This window comes from Lucilia sericata, unplaced genomic scaffold, assembly GCF_015586225.1.
Source record: "Lucilia sericata isolate MDLA Ls3-8-SP2 unplaced genomic scaffold, ASM1558622v1 Contig000196F_arrow, whole genome shotgun sequence".
In the NCBI taxonomy this organism is placed as follows: domain Eukaryota; kingdom Metazoa; phylum Arthropoda; class Insecta; order Diptera; family Calliphoridae; genus Lucilia; species Lucilia sericata.
The window spans coordinates 112,653-137,527 of NW_023994224.1; the positions used below are offsets into that span (position 1 = coordinate 112,653).

The window sequence follows — 24,875 nt, forward strand, 5'->3', positions numbered from 1 at the left end:
GGTGTAGGGTATTATATGGTCGGCCATGCCCGACTATACTTTCCTACTTGTTTATACATGTGTAAGCTAACATGCGTGTAAAATTAAGAGAGCAAGAAAGCTCTTTGCCGATCAGGGGTCTAATGTATGTTCTTTATCGTTTTGAAATCCAATTCCGATAATGTTTTTTATGAAATTTTGCGTATAAAATACTCTAAATGGTCAATAATATTTAACTATATTTGTCATTTTATTGTTTGTATTTTCGCAAATAATAAATGTAGTAATCTTTTTTAATAACCAAGCTTCACTAGTAAGAGTGTTATGCTGAATCTTAAACACATGTGTATAGTGTTTTTTTTATTTCGGATTCAGAGTCCATTTTTATCGACTTTTATTAAAACTCTACAATTTTATTTTATAACTAGTTTATTTTTGGTTGACCGAAAATACATTTGGTTTATAAACATAAACATATCTGGGGCGGACTGTTTTTTGAGATGGCGGACAAAAATAATTTTTTATGGTCTGTGATTTTAAAGTAATGCTACTTATTTGAATGTAAACACTAGTAAACCTCCGAAGATAAAAAATTATAACTATATTTCAGCAGCGAACAAATAAATTTTAAAATAATTTTTTTTTAGGAAAAAATACCTTTATGTGTTTTAGAACATTTAAAACATTTTTTAAAAAGGTAGTTAATTGACCGTAACTCCTAGGGAACAAAAGAGGACAAACAATTAGTGTACTGTATTGTACCCTTCCCTACTCATGTGTACATTGTTATACTTTTATCCGCCCGTGTGCACCAGATCACTCTAAATAATAATCTTTTTATTCATCATACAGGTGTAGGAGGATTAATTTTTAACAAAATCTTTTTATTTTTAGGTAAACTATAGTCATTTAAGCGACACAGAGGCTCATGCTGAATTATGCACAGCGGAAGCTTTGTTACTCAGAGCATTATTAACGTTTATAGAAGATGAAACGTTATCAAGTCTTATCAGAGGAGGTATGAAAATACGCCACTGTTACAGTAGTTACAAGTAAGTATTTATATTTACACTCTTATTTCATATAATAATTACAAATTTTATTTTTGCTAAGGTTTTAAGATATTGGATTATTATTTACAAAATAACTGAAATTATATAAGATTGTAATGAAATTAAATAACAAGTAACAGTGCTAAATTCGGCTATAACAAATATTATTTACCCCTCACCAAGCATGTGTAATACAAACATTTTCAAAAAAGTACTTGTTGAACTATTATTTTGTTTATTGAAAACGGAAGAGTATATTTGATCCATATATTGACTGGTAGTGTTACATGTTTCACAAGTTTTGGCGTATACTGTGTTATATAGACTACTTAAAAACTAGAAACAAAAATTTCGAACAAAATCTTAGAATCTTCTGTGCAAAAACCAAAGAATATTTTAATGTAAAAAATTCTTCTCCAGAAAATTCTATAAAGAGATTTTTGAATTGCGCGTAAAAATTTGGGTCTTATTCTGAATTAACGTTACTTACATAGGTTATAACCCAGCAAAAAGAGAACTTCCACAGAAGCGAAAGAGAAGTCGAATTTACTCTATGGAAGTACTGAAGTGATGTTTTTAACACAGGCTTGTCAAAGAAGTGATGTCCTTTTTTATTTTTTTATTTTATTACCATAACCTAACATTTATAAGGCCATAGACGGTTACAAATTTCTACTAAAAAAGTACAACAAGATTTCCTTATAAAATACAATACAAAAAGTCTTAAAAATGTAATAATATTATTCTGATATCTTTGTTTGCTACGAAAGGGTAAATATATGTAAGTAATGATAGTTTTCCCAAAAACAAATGAATAAATTAAATTATTTAAAAATGCAATTATTCAAGTAAATGGCACATACTTTTAAAATTTTATAAGCCAAAGTTTTTTAATAATATAAACGCTTCAAAGTATTGAAGAAATATAAAAGGTGAATTGCGGTTGTAGAAAACCATCCACAAGCATAATTTGGTCCACAAAAAAAATCACAAAATAACAAATTATAAAAAAAACAAGTAAGAAAGTATAGTCGGGCGTCACCGACCATATGATACCCTACACCAGTTATGAATATTAAATGTGACTTATTTTTCATAATAATTCATTGTTCCGATACATTTAAGCAATTTATGGATGAAAAACTAATTTTCTGAAAGAGGCTTTATATAGCGGCTAGGGGCAAATATGGACCAAGCCCGATAAGGTTTTGTGAATATATTTATATTTGTATACCCTCCACCACCATCAGTGGTGATAGAGGGTATATATAAGTTTGTCATTCCGTGTGTAACACCAAGAAATATTCATCTGAGACCCAAAAAAGTATATATATATATTCTGGGTCCTTATGAAATTCTGAGTCGATTTAGATATGTCCATCTGTCCGTCCGCCCGTCTGTCTGTCTGTGTAAAACACGTTCACGTTAAAACGAAGCAATGGAAATTAACGAAATTCAGCAAAAATATTCACTATTATCCGGTACAGTTTGATATTGAAAATGAGCAAAATCGGTTCACATAGGGAAAAGTTGTGGATCAAAATTTAAAACAACTCCAAAAAAAATAAGCATTTTTTATACATTCTGATGTAATTTTCTCGAAAACTATGCAAGATAATTTCATCTCGATTCCTGCTGAAAATTGCCAGAATCGGTCCATAATTTCATATACCTCCTATACAAAAGTACATATTCCCGGAAAATGAGTTTTTTGTTTATAACTTCCGTCAGAATGCTGATATCTTTACAAAATTTTACAACCTAAAATCTTATGTCAATAGAATTCATTGAGAGAAAAAATTTTCTGGATGGGTCCATAATTAAAGCTCCCCTCACGAAAATCACTTAAACGCACATAACTCATTACTAAATTAAGATATCCATATAAAATTTGGAACAAGTATTGCTCATATGCACAGAAATATTACTGAGAATGTTTTTTTTCCGATCGGTCCACAATTGGTCATAGCTCCCATACAAGGTCCCTTCCCGAAAATCACTTAAACGCACATAACTCATTACTAAATTAAGATATCCTTATAAAATTTGGTACACGTATTGCTCATATGCACAGAAATATTACTGTGAAAATTTTTGATGATCGGTCCTTAATTGGTCATAGCTCCCATACAAGTTCCCCTCCCGAAAATCATTTACACGCACATAACTCATTTCTAAATTAAGATATCCATATAAAATTTGGTACAAGTATTGCTCACATATACAGAAATATTACTGTGAAAGTTTTTTCCGATCGGTCCATCCGTGGTCATAGCTCCCAAGGTTCCCTCCCGAAAATCACTTAAACGCACATAACTCATTACAAAATATTGATATCCATACGTTTAGCACAAATATTGCTCTTATATACATAAATTACACTATAAAATAGTTTTACGATCGGTCCATATTTGGTCATAGCTCTCATACTAGGTCCCCTCCAGAAAATCACATAAATGTACAATATTCATTACTAAATAATGATATAGATACAGAATTTAGAAATTTTGTCTTTATATACATATTTTGTCATAGCTCCCATACAAGGTCCTTTTACGAAAATCTCTTAAACGCCCATTACTCATTACCAAATAAAGCTATTGATACAAAATTTGGCACAAATATTAGTTTGGTATACAAAAATTGTATTTCAAGATTTTTTCACGATCGGTACATAACATGGATGCGGTCGGTCCTATGCGAAATTCCCTTCAGAAAATCACTTGAACACACATTACTTATTACTAAATTACGATATAGATACAAAATTTGACTGAAATATAGCTTTTATGTACAGAAATTTTGCTTAAAGAATTTTTTTACGGTCGGTCTATAATTGGTCATATCTCCCATACTATGTCCTGCCCCTAAAAGCACTTTAACCGTATTTAACTAGTTACATTATCAATTTGTGTAGAACAAAATTATATATACGTATTTTGAAAATCCTTAAATCTTTCACACACATGCATACATGCACATTATTAAATATCGTTAAAGCATATTTTAGGGCGCTATAAAAATATAAAAGAAAATGTAATGTTCAATAAATCTTGGAATTGTAACAGATTTAAGCTGTTTAAATCTTGGGGTTTTTCTATTTAATACATGAGAAAACTTATTTCTACAAATAGTTGATCAATTAAAAAAGTATTAATATAAAAGTAGCTGGTGGAGGGTATTTAAGATTCGGCTCAGCCGAATATAGCACTCTAAATTGTTATAATATTGTGTTTATAAGTTAATTTTGGACATTCAAGTAATTTTCAGAAGGGGACTTTGTATGGGAGCTAGGGTCAAATGAGGCCCGATCCGGCTTTTATAAAACTCAGTTGTGCCGTTTTTTTTCGATATACATGTATATTTAACATAATTATGAGCTCAGAAGCCCTTTTCGGGGAGTTCTGTTGTATGGGGGCTAGGTGAGATAATGGGCTGATTTTAACCATTTTCAATAGGCTTCGTCCTTCAGTCAAAAAAAGTGTGTGTGCCAAATTTCATCCAACTATCTTGAAAATTGCGACCTGTACCTTGCGCACAAGGTTTACATGGACATGAACACCTACATAGCAATAACATTGTATGACCTTATAACAAAAGGAAGAGTCATTTCCTACACTTAGTATGCACAAACAAAACACAACTTCCCATTAAAAACAGAACATAACTAAATTTGCCTCATATGTCAAATTTTTTTTTTTTTTTTCTATTATTTCATTACCAGTTTAATATACAAGAATGTATTACTAAGTAAAACACATACTAGTTCATTACTACATCTATTGGATAGAATTATTCTGGGATAATTCTCGGAATTGTATGTATCGGAAGAAACATTAAATAATTTCAAAGAATTTGGTAATTTATTATAAGAACGTGTCACTGTAACCTAAAATGATCTTTCTAATATGACAGTTAATGGTGGAATTTTCAATTATCTATTTCTATTAGATCTACAAAATTCAAATAAGTTAAATAAATATTTTAGCGTTTGCAACTAATAAGACTTATAAAAATGTATAAAATTTCTAAACATTATAAAATCTTCAAAAGAAAGTCCCAGAAATTTTACAACATAAGATGAAATATGTTGCCTCTATTAAAAGCCAATCTTAACTTCTTTAAAACATATCCCAGGGTACCACTATACACTTCCAAGGCATATAAAAAAAATTGGCATAAGTCCATGGGCAACCCTCTCCTTAATATAAAAAGAAAGCATCGAATCTAAATTGTATAGCTTACGCAAAGTAAAATTAACTCTGGATACCATTGAGTTTATATGGCCTTCAAAACTCAAGTTTGTATCCAGAATGACACCAAGACACCTTATCCTATCTACAAACTCAATTGAATCACTGCCCATGGTTACTGAGAAGATATTACCACCACAATTACCAAACAACAAAGCCCCCTTCACACGAGCACACAAGTAATATGATCTGTCAAAATTTTGTGTAAAACAAAACGGATGGGATCGTCTAAACGCAATATGTAATGAAACCATCACACATTGAAAGAAAATACGGATGGAAAATTTGACAGGCTCTCTTAATTTTTTGAAATGATTCAAAAAACAAGCAAATCGCATTAGATCGGGGATGTATTTTTATGTAAACATATACAAAAAAAGTGAAACAGCTGTTTCCATCCTACTTTGTAAACACAAAAAATATAAATCATACTACTTTTATTATCTTTTTTGTCATACGGATAGAATTTCATTTTACTTTTTCATTAGACTTGTCGTACGAAAATTGTGATCGTCTGGAGGGCCCTTTACCAGTATTAATAGGAAGAAATCCAGTTAAGCAACAAAACAACATTATAATTAATCATATTCTGTAACACATCAGGAAATTCATCACTGCCTTTAAACAACAACTGCACATCATCAGCAAAAGAAAATGGAAGACACATATTATTTGATATAGCACTGAATAGGTCATTGCAATCTACGATTTAAAATTTCTAACTGATTATCCACATTGTCTGTCAAGAACATATCATCAAGATTGCATTCAAGCCCTGTAGACTGCAACAACCCAATATGAACTGCATTATTATCATAGTATTCATAAAAATTTTTTAGCAGAATGCTCTAAAATTGCAACAGACGTAAAAATAAAAGAATATCTAGTAATACCAGGACACTGGAACTGACCAGAAGTTTTAACTAATTCAGTGGAAGATACTAAAAAATAATCCAGAAAGATTAAGTCTACTGCAAATATCTCTCACTCTAATACTTGTTATGTTCAAAAACGTTATTATTGAAATCACCCATTATCACAATATTCGAATATCTTACAAGTAACTCTAATATCTGTCCTCTAAAAAAGTCCCCGTGAGGAAGATAAACAACACCCACCAAACCTTTAACATTCCTAACATTAAGTTCAATAAACAAGCATTCTGCACTTCCATAACCATTACCAACAAATACAACTCTATAATCAATAAATTTAGAAACATAGACAATAACACCACCATCTCTACCACTTTGCCTGTCATTCCTGTGACAGATATACAGGAATACTTATTGCATTAGAGGATATTTCCCCTTAAACCATGTCTCAGTGAAACCGACCACATTCAGAAGAATTAGGCCTCAAATGAAAGCTTGTGCAATTTACATGTCCAAAATTAAGATTCTGTTTGTATTGATTTAAATGGTATTGGCACAATTTACCTAAATTTTGCCTTATATCCATAGGTTAAAAAAGCATATTTTTAAATATAGTTATTAAGAAAAATAAATATAAATGTATATATAAACAAGTGAGAGTGCTATGTTCGGCTGTGCCGAATCTCATATACCCACCATCAAACCGTATGCCGTAAAAGAAATGCTCACCTATAAACATCAGGGTTATATTTGGAATATGGCTTAAGTCAATTATGGACTGAGCTCTTTTAAACTAACAAAATATTAATTTTTAAAAACAAAATATTTTTGTTCAATTTTTAAAACCGTGAACGTACGAGTAATTTTCTGAAGAGGACCTTTATATGCGTCAATTATGAACCGATACTCATAAAATTTTTTAAATAGATTTCGATTTGTATAGAACTTGTTTATGCCAAATTTCATCGCAATACTCGTGTCTTAATAACCAAAACTTTCCTGAAGGAAACCTTTTATAAGGGCCAGGGTCAGTTATAGACCAGTCCTCATTAAATTCGGAATGAAAAATTATGTTCCTAAGTATAAACTTTTTTATGTCTATTTTCATTGCAGTACTAGTAATTTTCTGAATTGTCTTCATAAACTTTTCTAAAAAGGATCTTATATGAGGGGTATGGTGAATTATTGACCTATCCTCATAATTTTTTGTAGACCGATTTTGGTTCATATAAAACTTGTTTACATTGAATATCATCGCTGTACTCGCATTTTTATGCCAGTAATTAGCGTTAATGTAATTTTCTAAAGGGGGCTTATATGGGGGGTAGGGTGAATTACCCTCACATTCCGCATGAAATTCGGTAGCGAATTTCATAACCGTATTTCATAACTCAGTGGTGATCGTTTAAGTAATTTTGTGAAGGAGAATTTATATGGGGCGTAGGGTCAATTATGGACCGCTCCACATACAATTTGGTAGAGAGATTTTGGCTCGCGAGGAACGTACATACTTGTTTACATTTTATCGCTATATTCGTATTTTTTAACCCGCAGTGTACGTTGAAGTAATTTTCTGAAGGGGACCTTGTATGCAGCGATCCTCCCTAAATTTGGTAGAGAGATTTTGGCTCGCATAAAACTTATGTGTGTCGAATTTCGTCACTATATTCATATTTTTAAACTATTAATGAGCGTTATAGTCATTTTCAGAGGGGGACCTTATATGGGGTAGGGTCATTTATGGGCCGATCCAAAAAAAATTACAGAGGTTTTGGCTAGTAAGAAACTTACGTATGTCGCATTTCATCGCTTTACTCGTATTTTTAAGCCAGTAATGAGCGTTAAAGCTATTTCCAGAAGGGGATCAAATAAGGGGGGTCAAATATGGACCTATCCACATAAAAGTTGGTAAAGAGATTTTAGATTTTAATTTTGTAAAATTTTTTTGCTATATTCTTATTTTTTAGTAATGAGCGTTAAAGTAATTTTCTGAAGGGGACCTTGTATGCACCGATCCTCCCTAAATTTGGTAGAGAGATTTTGGATCGCATAAAACTTATGTGTGTCGAATGAGCGTTATAGTCATTTTAAGAGGGGGACCTTATATGGGGTAGGGTCATTTATGGGTTGATCAAAAAAAAAAAAAATACAGAGGTTTTGGCTATATTCTTATTTTTTAGTAATGAGCGTTAAAGTAATTTTCTGAAGGGGACCTTGTATAGGCGGTAGGGTCAATTATGGAGCGATCCTCACAAAATTAGGTATCGTCACTATATTCATATTTTTGAGCCAGTAATGAGCGTTATAGGGTCAATCCTAAAAAAAATTGGTATACCGAATTTCATCGCTATACTCGAATTTTTAGGCCAGTAATGAGTGTTAAAGTCATTTTCTGAAAGGGGCCTTATATGGGGGGTAGGGTCATTTATGGGCCGATCTTAAAAAAATTGGTGGAGAGGTTGTAGTTCGTAAGAAACTTAATTTTATTTCATCGCTATTCTCGAATTTTTAGGCCTGAAATGAGTGTTAAAGTCATTTAAAGTCATTAGAGAGATTTTGGCTCACATGAAACTTATGTATGCCGAACTTCATCGCTATACTAGTACTTCTAAAGCAGTTATTCCCGTTAAAGCTGTGGAGGTCAACTTGTATAGGGACTATCCGAAAAAGTGGACCGATATTGCCCATTTTCAATACCATACAAGCCTTAGCAATAGAGAATATTTGTGCAAAATTTCAACTGTTAGCTCCTCACATGTGGTCCCTATCAACAGACGGACGGACATGTCTAGATCATGTCTAGAAAATTGCAATGATGCCATACATTATTAAGAAATATACTGCATCCATTATATTATTTATGGAAAGCAGTATTCCAAAAATAATAATAAAAAATACTGAAGAAAAAAATGTTTGGTTCCTACAACATTTGCCTTAAGGTACTTTAGTACACATACCATCAATAAGCAAGATAATTATATAAACCGGTAAAAACAAAAAATAAACTGATTAAAATTAACCAAGAAATATTAATTAACTAGCACTATACATGAATAAACATTACATTATATGTACATCACCAATAATTAAAGTATTAACAGAAGTGAAAGATATATCACTTAAATCATGACGTCCGTCAGCAAGGTTCACACATTCTTCAAATGTAAGCATCTTCTCTTTTTGATCCAACATAGTTATTTTTGCTTTTGGAACATCAAAGTTCATAAATTTATAATTTATAATTTTTCCATCAGATTTCAGATTACGACAAACTAAGCTTTTTGGCAGCATCAGTTAAATGATCAGACAATAATATTTTAGACTGATTGTTGTTATCTTCAATGGAAACCATCCTTCAATCCTTCAATAACAATTTACGATTCTTGTTGTAATTGATCATTATACTATCACGAATTTGTACAGAATTGAATATAACTAATACAGCATTTCCACCAGCAAAATATGTACAGTGTTGAATATCAGAATCAGCAGTACAAATATTGCGCATTGAACTTATTCGTTTAATGGGCTCACGCAAATTTTTAATTTTCTTGATAAACCTCGAATGATAATATCAGCCCGATTTAGACGTCTCTGAAGAATACTATTCATAGATTGCAGTTTCGCTATTCTTTCATTTGAAACATTATCAACAACTTTAATGACATCAAACCAATTCTGTAATTCAATTTTATTTTGTATAGCTTTCAGCCCATTCTCCAGTTGCTCTTCAATCTTACGTTTATTTTCATGAAATTTTTTATCCAAATCTTCCTGAAGAAGTTCAGTGAGGGCTGAAAATCCGTTTCCAAGTTCTTTCTGAATATTACAAAATTTCGGCTTAATGGAACATTGACGACAAATAAACTTCAGTATTTTATTTTTCACTAAAATAGAATGTTGTTCAAATGAAATTTTTTCACATTCTATGTGATAATAATAATCACAGCAAGCACATCCAACACTAATTTGTGTTTTTGTATCATTTTTGTTACAATCAGGGCATTTATAACAGCGTTGCGAGTTCATATTGTTTAAATCAAGATATATTAATTATAAGGTAGTGTTATCAGAACAGCTGATCGTTTTTTGCTATTATGTTCATTTTTCGCCGTGGTGTATAATTAATGTCAAACTTTGTTTACATTTTGTAAATGTTGGTTGCTGGTTGCTGGTTTCATTTTGTATATTAAATTTTGTGATTAAAGTGAAATTGTGTGATTAGGGTATATTTTTGTGTTTTTAATCTTTAAAAGTTAAAACATCAAAATAAATTATAAACAGATTCAAATTTATAAACATTTTTTGTTTAATTTAAATTCGCTTTGATTTATTTGTCAGCTGTTTTTGAAATTTTTCCCTTACAGCCAATTCGCCTTCAAGTGCAGGCACAATGTCAAACTACATATAAAAAAAATATAACCAATTCGCTTGGTATTCTGAATTCGCCGATGACACTACCTTATAAAATTAATATACCTTGGTTTAAATTACGAAGATATTCGGCAATTCACACGTACACTACCCGATCGTAAACAAAACTCACAGCAAGAGCGTAAAAATACAAAAAATTATCTTCAGTTGCTTAACAGCATTCAACAATGTAGGTCACTGATGTCCAAAACTAAAACTGTAGTTGTATTGGTGAGCAAAAGAGAACTGCACTGAAAGAAAAGTTGTGTATACCAAAAACAAAATAAAAAATTTACGGACAAAATTAAAAATTGAAATTTATTTCATATATCATTAATGAAATTTTCTACATTAATGCTGTTATGACAGTTTCGTACCAAAAGAATATTTTTTAAGTGTGCGGAATATAATTTATTACGTTGTTTAGAACCAATGAATTTTAAGTCTGAAAAAATCTGTTCACATAGATACGTTGAGGGAAAAAATGACAAATATTTTTGATAATACTTTTTTAATTCTGGATATAATAAATCATCTAAATTTTGCCAAAATTCGGTGATATTAATTTTATTAAAGGTGAATTCACTACGAAGTAATCAACTCCGCTTGGATTTCAAAATCATATTTGGTAACGTCACAATTAAAGGGATTAATGCAAAGATCAAGCAGGAGCTGTACTTTCTTAAAATCTTGGAACCTCTCTTCAAAGTTGGAAAATAATGTTTCAAATATTATGTGGTATTCATGGTATTATTGAAGCACATCATCTTTTAAATCATATAATCTATTAAGACATTCACCACGACTTAACCACCGAACCTCCGTAAACATTTTTAAATCGGGGTGAGCTGCAATTTTGTTTTTTAAAAAATTTACAAATTTCCGATGGGTCAGTGAATGATGCCCTCTTTGTATTTTATTTATTATTTTTTCTGAAGTCTTCATAGAGGGGTGGTCTGTTAAAAATTTGGAAGCAAGGGCGGTCTAGTGAATAATACAATGCAAGGAATGGACGGAGATTCCATGCTTTTTTAACTGTCCTATGAAACCTTCATACTTACCAGTCATTACGTTACGTGCAAACTCCTGCTAATTTTTTAATATTTATTAAAGAAAAAAGTTTTTCATTTATAATATCAACATAACATAATAACAGTTTTCCCGTTACATTTCCATGAAATGTTTTAAGAGAAAACATTGTTTCAAAAACGTTATTATTTGCATCTACGCATCTGACACAAATGATAAGTTGACACAAATCATTTATATCTGTGCTTTCATCTATGCAAAATGAAAAAAATTCACAGTTTTTAATTTTTCAGTAATAGCGGACTCTACAAAAATTCCTAGTTGATCTGTTCGCCGAACTACGCTATTCCGAGATAACGGGAGGGACTTTATAAACTTTAAATTGTACTTCAATTTTTCAAAACATTTATATAAAATATTTTTAATAAATATTCCATCAGATATCTTATAAGTTTAGATATCAATATCTAAACTTATAAGAGTTGATAACTCTTTTTTTAAACTTTTATCATCTAAATTCTTTTCGATGGCTTCCCTATCAGATAACCAATTCTTTAGTTTTTCCAAAAAAATAATTTTATATTTTAAAAATAATTTTTCTTTTTCCCTATCACTAAATCTATCCATATTACTATGAAAAGAATCATAATGTCTTTTTAAAACAAATCCCCTAATTTCCTTAAATGTTTTATAACATAATAGACATTGAGTATTGTCAAACGCATTTATAATCATAAAATATTTTTCGCATGCCATATTAAATTCTTTCGCTTTATTTCAAAAATTGCAAAAACAATTTGTAAAAACAACAACACAATTTGTAAGCAAGAGAATTACTTGCAAAAACTCGTACACTCCAAAAAAATGTCACTAATGCATAAGAATGAAAACACATAAAAACAGTAATTTTAATACTTTTTTTACACATTTTAAATAAAAAACTTTATCTTTGTGAAGAAATATACATTTTTTTCTTTGAATATGTTTTATCTGTAAAATTTACCATTCTACTTTTTATGAAATTTGATCATAACAAGCGTAATTAGGCAATATTTTTTCGAAGTGTTTTTTTGGTATTTTCTCACCACTATAATAAAAGTTTCTTAGCACCTCTCTTTCTGCGCTTGGCTGATTTATAAACATCTAATAAAAATTAGCAAATCCCAGCCCTGTATCAAATAAACAAACAAATTTACAGGGGTGCTGCAGCAATACAAAACAAATCGGATTTTGTAAATAACAAAATCGGAAGAGCCAATGATATGGTAAGACCCTCGGATTGGATTCCAATTGGATCACAATATTCAGATACAAAAGAGATTCGACGTATATTTAAAGTATAAGTAAACAGAACAGTTGTCGATCACCACTCAGTACTTGTTGTAACAGCAAACACTACAAATTGTTTTGTTTGTCTTATTTTGTTGTGCAAACGTTTAAATTTCAATTACATATAAACAATGTAATTTGTAATAAAATATATTCTTGCAATAATTTAATGAATTAAAACCACAAATTTTTGTCTTTTTTATACTTTTTTTTAATTTTTTCTTAACAACATAATTTTTTCCGCTTACTCTATCATGGCGTTGCCAGACTTCATATCTCATTCCAAATTCATTACTTCTGAATTAAGTCTCAAGCAGTATTGCCAAAACTTTTAGGTCCCATCCTAAAAGATTGAGTTTTGAAAAACGCCGCTAAATCCACAAATAAAAACGCTAACTTTTACCGTTAAAGTTTATTTGGTAGAAAACCGATTTTATTAAACAGAACTGTTTACTGTTTGTTTGGATTTTACAATATTTAGCTGACTGAAAACTCGTTCTACTTCCGCATTGTACCACAGCATACAAAGAACATCCAAAGCAAAATCTGCTAATTATTTAAATATTTTATTTCCTGCGGAATCTTCGTGTTGTAAAACTTTAAACCAGAGCGATGTAGTATTTGAAAGATCTTTCCATCTAACAATGTTGATATTACCTAGCTGATTTAAAATCTTTTAAATTTTTTCTGGACTACATCCAAAATGTTCCAAACATGGAATAATATTTTCCTTTTTTAATTAGAATATATTATTTACAGAAAAGCAGTCTATTTTGGACAAAATGTATCTATTTTCCGGTAACCTAAAAGTTTAGAAAATATTAGTTGTAAAACAAAAATAAATAATATAATTATTTACCTTTGAATCAATTGTTTCAACAGTGATACACAGAAATTGATACATCGTTGTCTTATTTCCGATTCCTTTTCAGATGTTATAGTGCCATTGGTTTTGTGTTTACGCAATTCAGTTTCAAACTGGCAGCCCAAGAACCATTAGGCTTAATATAATTTTCAAACAATTCAATTTCGCATTGTTGGTCAGTATCACATATTTTATTTTTTAATGAATTTATTGCTATGTTTAAGTGATTAATGGGCTTAGTTGGGTCCGAATTATTACTTTGGAAACTCATGTTAACAACATTTATGTCGGAAAGAATTTACAGGATCCTTATACATTTTATGAAGTGTTTCAGCTGAATAACTAACATCTTTCTTTCAAAATGTGTTTCTAATTCTAACCATTGGTTAAGAATTCTTTTGGCTGCGACATTTATAGAGAGCCATCGGGTATCATATATACGGGTTATATTTAATGGTTCCTATATACATAAATATATAAATAGTTTTAAGAACATAAAAACAATGTTTCCTTAGAACTTACTTACTTGTCGTCGTTTTTGTATGCCATCTTTCTAGCAGAACAGAGCTGCACAAGCGTGGTTTATGGCAAGTTGTACAGAATGACATACGCATCTTATTAATATTAAATGAGGATTCTCCATTTTGAGTTCTGCATATACACTTTTATTACGCCCAACCAGCACGTTCGCATTATCTGTGCCAATTCCAAGCAATTTCTTCATATCTAGGTGAAACATTTTCAGAACATTTCTCAAACATTGAACTACAGATTCTGAGTCCGACCCAGGGAGTTCAACAAGCTCTAAAAATGTTGACACAATTTTTTGACGATTCACACTATAATATATAATTGCAATACCTGTAAAAATACATGTTAGATAAAATAAAGACTTTCCTAAAAATTCAGCAATAAACTTACCAAGTAATTTAACTATTTCAATATCAGTCGATTCATCTAAAAGGAGACTAAAATGTGAGTCACCAATATCTTTCTGTAAGTCTTCCTTAAAGTGTATTGACAAAACATTTTTAACAATTTGGGAACACTTGGTTCTATGTAATCGAATTTGTTGACAGTTCGTAGAATCATCAAACTGGTTCTTTAAAAGCGACGTCAAATGATCTACAGGAGCTATAGGTTCGTGTTGACAAAAATACATTGATAATGTAACTTCATTCATTTGATCTCTATGGTTTGATGATTGAAAAGGAATTTTATTTTGTTGTACAAAGCCACCTTTAGATGTCTTGTGCTTATTTGTAGATGCATGAGCAATTAAATCTGAGAATTTACATTGCAAATTACAATTGCAATAGCGACAAAAAGCCTTTGATGTATTGTCAGATTCACTAATCCAATCCCTAAATTGGGGGTTTGTCTACCACTTTTTTCTAAATTTTTGACTATAGGTTGGTTTACCCATTTTCCTGCATAAAGAGGTTGTCAACAAAAACGCTTATTGCAAATATATTTATATTTTTTTTTTTTACCAACAAAGTATTTTTTTATAAAAACAATATTCAACTTTTGTATATTTCAATGTTTGCTTTTTTTAATGTATTTTTCTTTTTTGCACTAATGTTTTCACTTTTTTTAAACAAATTATTCTTTTTTAACACAAATTTTCTTTGCGCTCACTTATGAAGAAAAAAAAAAACAAAAAATGCCGTTATATTTTATATTAAAAATGTGCATTTACCGATAAATCATCCAAACATCTGATAAACAAGTTGAATATACTTAAAAAAATAATTGGCCAAATAATGCTAATAATCCAGCTAAATAAAAATATATTCCAGTTAAAAAAAACACTTAGCAGGTTTTATGAAATGTTGCCGCAATCGATGATCAAAAACCTCCAGATCTAGCGGGAAAACCGCCGTTTTGGCAACACTGGTCTCAAGAAGTAAATTTTTGATATACATTTTTGATTACAAATAATTTGAGATAAATAATATTAACATATAAGGGAAATAGAAACATTTAATACAAAATCACCAAAAAAGGCTGCTTTCCTAACCGCAACTGTGCAAATGTTGGCAATGCATTACATTCCTAAAGTCAATAAGTTTTTCAGTTGCAACGCAAATAAACGCAACTAGTGCATCATTTAAATTTGTTATGCTTTTTGAAAGGTATTTTATTTTAAATACAAAATTTTTATTAAAAACTTAACGCTTATATATGTAATATATAAACAAGTAGTATACCCTTCACCATAGTGTACATACAGTGAATCAATTAAGTAATTTGCCTATGTAAAATTTTTTAAATTTTAAGAAAAAACTTTATCTGATCAATTACTTTTAGCAAAATTAATCAATTTGTTTGTTGTATTTTTAAAAGAAAATCTTTTATTTTAATTTTTACCATGAAAAGTAAAATCGTGATATTAATTAACGAGATTTTTGATCAAATGTGAACGTATTGTTAATTTTTTAGGACAATAAAGTATTTTGCTTTTTTTGGTTACTTGTTAATTTGTTTAATATTGCTGTGTTATTTTTAGTGTTTATAAACCGGTTAACCGAAAACCCGGTTTTTATTGCATATTTCGGTTTTTCGCTAACCGGTTTCTTTAAACATTGATTTTCGGTTAACCGGGTTATCCGGTTCTTAGGTCTCGGTTAACCGGTTTCAAAAAATTTAAATTTTTAGTACAAAATTTTGATATTTTATTGTAATTTTGGATAGATAATTCTAAACATTATTTTTCGTTTGTGTATATGAACAGACATGCCTAAGATTGTTAAACAAAAGTTAGGAAATGTTAAGATATATTATGTATACAAAATGGAGATATAGCACTCTAACTTGTTTTAATTTAATTTTAATTACGTTCGAACGCGACATGTTGAACGCTACATTTTTTTCCTTCATGAAATTCATGTTGTTTCTGTTGATCCTTTGAATATATATATGTATGTATGTATATACAATCGCTTATACAATTGCAAAGTATGTAAGAAAATACGGTCGGCAGTCGACCGATTAACATACAATTGATTGATAAAAATAAAAAAGTGGTGTTATATGGGAACTAGAATTAAACATGGACGGAACCTAATGAAATTTTGTGGTTGGATTTACGTTTATATAAAACTGACTCATGCCTAATTTGAACACAATACTGGTGTTTATAAGACCCTAGCTATACCCAGTGTGCTTTGCTACCCTAAAATCAATGTATATAAAAAAAACACTTTACGATTTTAAAGATTCTAAATGTAATAGATTTCCAAATATAAATTTTTTACATTTTGGGGATGTAACGCAAATTATTGCAAGTTCGCCAATTTTTCCAAACGTTAATTTAGATTTTAATGTAACCTATGAAAAAATTAAATAATATAATAGTTTCCCACATGTACGAAATTTTGTATTTAATTCATATGGGAGATCCCAAGATCCCATTGATAATCAGCCCATTTTTCTCTAAATGTTCAAAAAAATGTTAAATTTCATCGTGCAAATTTTAAGATTTTAGGTCTATCAGTTTCTCAGACAAACGACAACGCCAATTTATTTACAGGGATATTAAAGTTGTTCTTGCAAAATTTTGAGGATTTTAGCTCTATTAGTTTTTCAAATATACGAATTTTACTATTTACTTCATATGGGGGGTTCCAAGTCCCCCTGACAAAAGTCCGCCCTTTTTCCCCAAAATGTTCAGATGAATATTAAAGTTATTCTTGCTAAATTTTAAGAAGCTAGCTCTATTAGTATCCCAGATAAACGAATTTTTGTATATTTTATTCATATGGGAGGAAGAACGCCCCCGCCATTGTTAGTCCGCTAATTTATTACACAAATTGTTTACATGGATGCTAAAGTTCTTCGTGCAAAATTTGAAGGTTCTAACTCTAATAGTTTCCTACATAAGCGAATTTTTGTATCTAATTCATATGGGGCGTGCCACGCCCCCTACTGCTAGTACGCCCCCTTTTCCCTTAAATAATCATATTGATCCTAAAGTGGGTCCTACAAAATTTGAGGACTCTATCTGTTATATTTTCTCAGATATACTAGTTTAAGATTTTCTTCATATGGAAGGTGCCACGCCCACTATCGGCATTCCGCCCATTTAATCCAAAAATATTCTTATGGATGTCAAACACAAAATCCATACAAAATTTGAGGACTCCAACTCTTGCAGTTTCTGAGATATGCGACTTTTAATCCAGCCGTTTAGCTGTCTACAAAGTCCAAACAAACAAAACAAGTTAGAGTGCTATATTCGGCTGAGCCGAATCTTAAATACCCTCCAACAGCTACTTTTATATTAATACTTTTTTAATTGATCAAATATTTGTAGAAATAAGTTTTCTCATGTATTAAATAGAAAAACCCCAAGATTTAAACAGATTAAATCCGTTACAATTCCAAGATTTATTGAACATTACATTTTCTTTTATATTTTTTGTATCATTAGCTTTATTTAGTAATGAGTAATGGGCGTTTAAGAGATTTTCGTAAAAGGACCTTGTATGGGAGCTATGACAAATTATGTATATAAAGACAAAATTTCAAAATTCTGTATCTATATCATTATTTAGTAATGAATATTGTGCATTTATGTGATTTTCTGGAGGGGACCTAGTATGAGAGCTAATACCAAATATGGACCGATCGTAAAACAATTTTATAGTGTAATTTATGTATATAAGAGCAATATTTGTGCTAAACGTATGGATATCAATATTTTGTAATGAGTTATGTGCGTTTAAGTGATTTTCGGGAGGGGACCTTGTATGGGAGCTATGACCAATTATGGACCGATCGAAAAAAACTTTCACAGTAATATTTCTGTATGTGGGGCAATACTTGTACCAAATTTTATATGGATATCTTAATTTAGTAATGAGTTATGCGCGTTTAAGTGATTTTCGGGAAGGGTCCTTGTATGGGAGCTATGACCAATTATGGACCGATCGGAAAAAAATTCATGTAATATTTATGTGCATATGAGCAATACTTATTCCAAATTTGATATGGATATCTTAATTTCGTAATGAGTTATGTGCGTTTAAGTGATTTTCGGTGGGGGAGCTATGTCCAATTATGTACCCATCCAGAAAATTTTTTCTCTCAATAAATTCTTTTGACATACGATTTTAAGTTGTAAAATTTTGTGAAGATATCAGCATTCTGACGGAAGTTATTAACAAAAAACTAATTTTCCGGGAATATGTACTTTTGTATGGGAGGTATATGAAATTATGGACCGATTCTGGCAATTTTCAGCAGGAATCAAGATCTTGTGTAGAAACGAATGTATGACTTTCATGAAATTATCTTGCATAGTTTTCGAGAAAATTACATCAGAATGTATGAAAAATGCTTATTTTTTCGGAGTTGTTTTAAATTTTGATTCATAACTTTTCCCGATGTGAACCGATTTTGCTCATTTTCAATACCAAACTGTACCGGATAATAATGAATATTTTTGCTGAATTTCGTTAATTTCCATTGCTTCGTTTTAACGTGAGCGTGTTATTCTACCTGAATTCTAAAAATGCAAAATACTTTATTGACATGCAAATTCTGATGAAAAATAGTAAAATGCAACAACAAATGCACCAAATTTTGTATTTTAATATTTTTTTCTTGGTTTTCCCATTTTACAAAATCTCTAGTTTTAATTGAAAAATATAAATTTACTTGTAACCTGTTTTATCTAATTTTATTTATGAACAAAAAACAAAATTCTTTAAAAAATTGGTAGGCAAAAAACTTAGTTGATTTACTGTATTTAAAAAATATTACTTTTATCAAATTTGAATTTATTTAATTTTCCCGACTCTATCATTACTTTACTAATAGCAAAACAAAAGAAACAAAAAAATACACAACGCAATGAAATTAACAGACATACAAACATACAAAACAAAATACAAAAAAAAGCAAGTAAGAAAGAATAGTCGGGCGTGACCGACCATATGATACCCTACACCAGTTATGAATATTAAATGTAATTTATTTTTCATAATAAAGCATTTATCTTGTTCCGATACATTTAAGAATTTATGGATAAAAAACTAATTATCTGAAAGAGGTCAAATATGGGCCAAGCCCTATAAAATTTTGTGGATATATTTATATTTATATAATATTTATTTGTGCTGAATTTCATCGCGATATTTGTATTTATAAGTTAATTTTGGACATTCAAGTAATTTTCTGAAGGGCACTATGAAATTTGGCAAGGTCATCAAGGCTTGTATAAAACTTAGTTTTGCTGCTTTTATCGATATACAGGTATATTTGCCATAATTATGAGCTCAGAAGCCCTTTTCGGGTAGTTCTGTTGTATGAGGGCTATGCGAAATAATGGACCGATTTTAACCATTTTCAATAGGCTCCGCCCTTTTGCCAAAAAAAGCGTGTGTGCCAAATTTCATCGAATTATCTTGAAAATGGTGACCTGTACCTTGCGCATGGACATCCAGCTAGACGGACGGACATAGCCTAATCGACTCAAATATTTGTCAATGGTTTATTGGAGGTGTTTTAAGCTAAGCCTAAAATTGTTTAATAAACCTAAAATAAGTTTTTATAAATACAGCCGTAAAACTATTTTATTGATTTTGTACAAATACATAAAACTCCTAGTTTATTGATATTTTCTATTCCACAGATTGAACATTCTGTCGGTCCTGAAAGCTCCTAGTCTTTCAGAACAATACAGAACTAAATGAAAATTTAAAATTTAACTAATTTATATTTATATATATATGCCTCCTTCCATATAAATGAAATACTAAAAGTCGTATATCTGTGAATATAGAAAAAATTGTATTTGGGAATATTGTTTTTAGTGTAGCAAAGCACACTGGGTAAGCTAGTATCTATATATATATATATATATATATATATATATATATATATATATATATATATATATATATTTCTTGAAATTTTCACAGTGTATTCCTGTATGTCTGGAAGAGGTTATAGGCTACTTTTTATTTTGAAATTTGAAGTGGGCGAGGAGCCACGCCCCTATTAAGAAAATATTAAATGAGTATATCTGAGATAATATAACAGTTTGAGTCCTCAAATTTTGAGCAGCCACTTTAGCGTCAATAGGATTATTTAGGACAAAAAGTAGACGGACTAGCAGCAGAGGGCGTGGCACCTCAAATATAAATTAAATAGAAAAATTATTTTATCTTGGAAACTGTTACCCTTAGAATCTTAAAGGTACCAATGAGGGAGCGGTACCTCCCATATGAATTAAATATAAAGATTCGTTTATCTGGTAAACTAATAGAACTAAATTCTTCAAATTTTGCACGAAGAACTTTAATATTCATCTGAACATTTTGTAAAAAACAGGGCGGATTTTCATCTGGGAGCTTGGAGCACCCATATAATTTAAATAGAAATAGATATTCATATGAAAATTTTGAGAATAAGGGGTGGACTTTCAGTGGGGCTTGGCACCTCCCATATTAATTAATTACAAAATTTCGTTTATCTAGGAAACTAATAAAACTAGATTCTTCAAATTTTGCACGAAGAACTTTAATATTCATCAGAACATTTTGGTGAAGAAAAGGGATGAGGGGCTTGGAGCCCCCATTTTTTATTTATATTGCTTTAAGAGTAGCAAAGCACACTGGGTATAGCTAGTATATATTTATATACATATAAATATATATAGGGGCTTGGAGCCCCAATATGAATTAAATAGAAAAAATCGTATATTTGAGAAACTATTAGGCCTAGAATCTTCAAATTTTACTTGAAGAATATTGACATTGATCTAAACATTTAGATAATAACGGGCGGACTTTCAATGGGGCGCTTTGCACCTCCAATACAAAATTTCGTATATCTGGTAAACTATTAGGTTATTAAAATTTGTAATAATTTAGATTACATTAAAATCTTAATTAACGTTGGGGAAAATTGGCGAACTTGCAATAATTTGCGTGGCATCTCTCATATGTAACAAATTTTATCTGTGGAAAACTATTGTAGTTAGAATCTTCAAATTATTTAATTATTTATATTGCTTTTAGGGTAGCAAAGCACACTTGGTATAGCTTGAAAAAATTGACGATTTTGAAGATTCTAACTCTACCCTATACTATACGATGTAGCGCAATGGTAGCAGGCAGATAAGTTCTTTTTAGTATCCAAAAAAAAATAATGACGACAGTAGTGATGAGTAAGCTTATCTTGTAGTGGTTTCAATGATGGCCCTCTGCTGATATTGGAAAATCAAGAAATATCTGTAATCTTATATACTTCCACTTCACTTTTATGTTTCAAATTACTTATGCTAGGCATAAATGAGGTTATATTCATAGAGGGGAGCACATAATGAACCTCTGTTGAATATGTTTCATATGCCCACAAATGAAGTTCTGCTGCTTGCAAATGACAATCTGCTTCCATAGTTAATAGTCCTGAACCATGTAAAACAATATGTTGAGTTTTATCTTCATATACTGAGAAAATCCAAATATTTGGTGTATATGTTCGACGCCAACAGTTTTGAAGACTTTTGATTTATATTTCACAACTATCCGGAATTTGCTCAGCCCTGAGGAATAATTAGACCTCACAACTATTTACCGACCTGGTGCTGAACAATGGGTGTACTTGATGGCATAACGTTAAATCTCTCATCTTTTGGCAATGCTCAAAGTTTCCATCATCTAAAATATAATACAGCGCCTTTCTCTTATCGATGAGGAAATATCTGCTGTTGGTGTCAATATTTACCGTAAGTTACTGGATATAGGTATACTTCATATGCATCAATGATTTCATGATTGATTAGAGGCAGTTGTTGTTGTTCTGGTGAATACTCTAGACACTTTTGCTAGTTCCACAGGATCTTCCGTTGTTGAGGTTAACTTTAATAAGTTCAATTTGTTTTTTAAACTTTCTTATTGGAAAAATCCCATTGTGAAAATTTCCTTTAGCATTGAAAATTGTCCCAATGAGGTCATTTTGTATCCTCTCCAATTCATCAAGTGACGTAAGAATGTTCGCCATGGTTGCAACTCGAGTAGCTTCATCCTTCGTTTCATGGATTTCACCCTCCAGAACTTTTATGGCTCCACTTAACTTTGTGATGTCTTTAAAAACTGCTTTATTTTGTTTTCTGATAATTTCTATTGTCATATCTTGAGCTGAAGATAATAAATTCCTGAAAATGTTTAGCAAGTGTTTATCTTTTGCATCACTTGTTTTTAACTTATTGGAAACTTCTTCGGCATGTTCTTCATCCATCAATCCAAACAGAGAATGAAATACACCACCCACAAATGGAAAAAATTATTGTTTTTGTCTTTTCGGTGCTGAAGCCACTATCATATCATTCCTGTTCTCTATTCTTTCATATAGAGTCTGCAAATTCTGGTACGATGATGACTGGAACACTGCTTCTTTAGTTTTCAGCTTGCCGAGGGACATCACTGCATCGCTCAGAGATTTCATGGCTGTGGTATACTCGCTGATGTGATGTACAGTAATACTCCATGATGTCTTCGTTATCCCAACCGTATTAATTTTAACTAAAGACCTAATTGGACTAATAATTGCTTGTGTTAGTACTGTATACAAAATATTCTTATTTTTTATTTTATTATTTTTATACATATTTTTTTCAAATTGTTATTGTTGTTATCATCATTATTATTTTCAGATTTTTTGTTTTAAATAATTAATATTTTATTATTATTATTTACAGATGGAATGTCCATACTCTAATTTTTAGCAGAATTTGAAATATTTCTGGTTGGTATTTCCAGAATTTCATCTTTATTTTCATCAGTAGGAAAAGGACAAACATTGTGGATCGATCTTTTCGTTTCCCCATTGCTGGTCCCTACTTCCACCATTCTGCATAATCCATCCGAACCCATTATAGTTCGGATTTCCCTCCCACGCCTCCAGCTCATGGGAGGAATATTGTCTTCTTTCAGAAGAACCAAAGTATTTGGTTTAATATTTTGCATCGGATTGTTCCATTTGTACCTTTTTTGTAATTCGGACAAATTTCCCAAAATTTTTCAGTGTTAGATTGCACGGCTTTCCAATGCTCACGCAATCCACTATAACATTTGTTATCTACTAAATCATTTAAAGTATTGAATGGTTCTCCAATCAAGAAATGTCCAGGGGTTAGGACTTGAAAATCATTTGGATCATCTGTCAATAGAGTCAACGGACGTGAGTTAAGAACCGACTCTATTTGTGTCATTAAAGTAAAGTTCTTCGTAAGTCATTGTCCCTTCAGTCACTTTATAAAAGTGCTTTTTAACTGATTTTACACAAGCTTCTCATAATCCACCAACATGTGGAGACCTTGCAGGTATATTCAACCATTCAATATTTCTTTGAGCGCAGAATTTATCTACATTTCTACAGTGATCTTTTTCTGAAAACAGCTTATATATTTCATTTAAGCTATTTGCAGCTCCTATAAAATTTGTTGCATTACCCGAAAATATTTTCATCGGACAACCTCTTCTAGCTACAAATCTTTTCAACGCACCCATAACAGCAGCGGAAGTTCAATCAGATACGACTTCCAAATGAACTACTTTAGTTGTAAAACAGACAAACACGCAATAATGGATTGTTATAGATCCAAGAAAATCTATTCCTTCACTCAAAAATGGACGCGTTCTGATAACACGATCCTTTGGTAAGTTACCCATTAACTGATGTAACCGTCTGGGATTTAATTTGAACCATCTATAACATTTATTTACCACCTTTTTTACTAACTGTCGACCTCTAAGTGGCCAAAATTGTTGTCTTACTATTGCTAGTAATCCTTGAGGTCCTACATGTAAATGTTTCCTATGTAAATCTTCTATCAACAAGTTTACTATATAATTTTTTATAAGGTAGGAGATTTGGGTGTTTTGCTCCATAAAATAAACTGTTATTTTGAAGTCTTCCACCTACCCTTATTAACCCGTCATTATCTACAAATGGATATAAAGTTGTTAAATTCCATGATTTTGCTAAATTTTTTCCAGATTGCAAACATTTAAGTTCTTCTGAAAAATTTCCATTTTGAATATACCTAATTGAAAACAATAATGCA

The 24,875-nt window shown here is 30.7% G+C and overlaps 1 protein-coding gene across 1 annotated transcript in view; it reads left to right on the top strand.

Annotated features, from left to right (window-relative positions):
- LOC119601880 (tetratricopeptide repeat protein 39B-like) overlaps positions 1 to 24,875 on the top strand; it is a 164,109-nt gene that overhangs the window by 91,535 nt on the left and 47,699 nt on the right. The window contains exon 3 of the mRNA XM_037953117.1: positions 874 to 1,031. Coding sequence (XP_037809045.1) covers positions 874 to 1,031 — 158 coding nt within the window. The remainder of the gene's footprint in view (positions 1 to 873; positions 1,032 to 24,875) is intronic.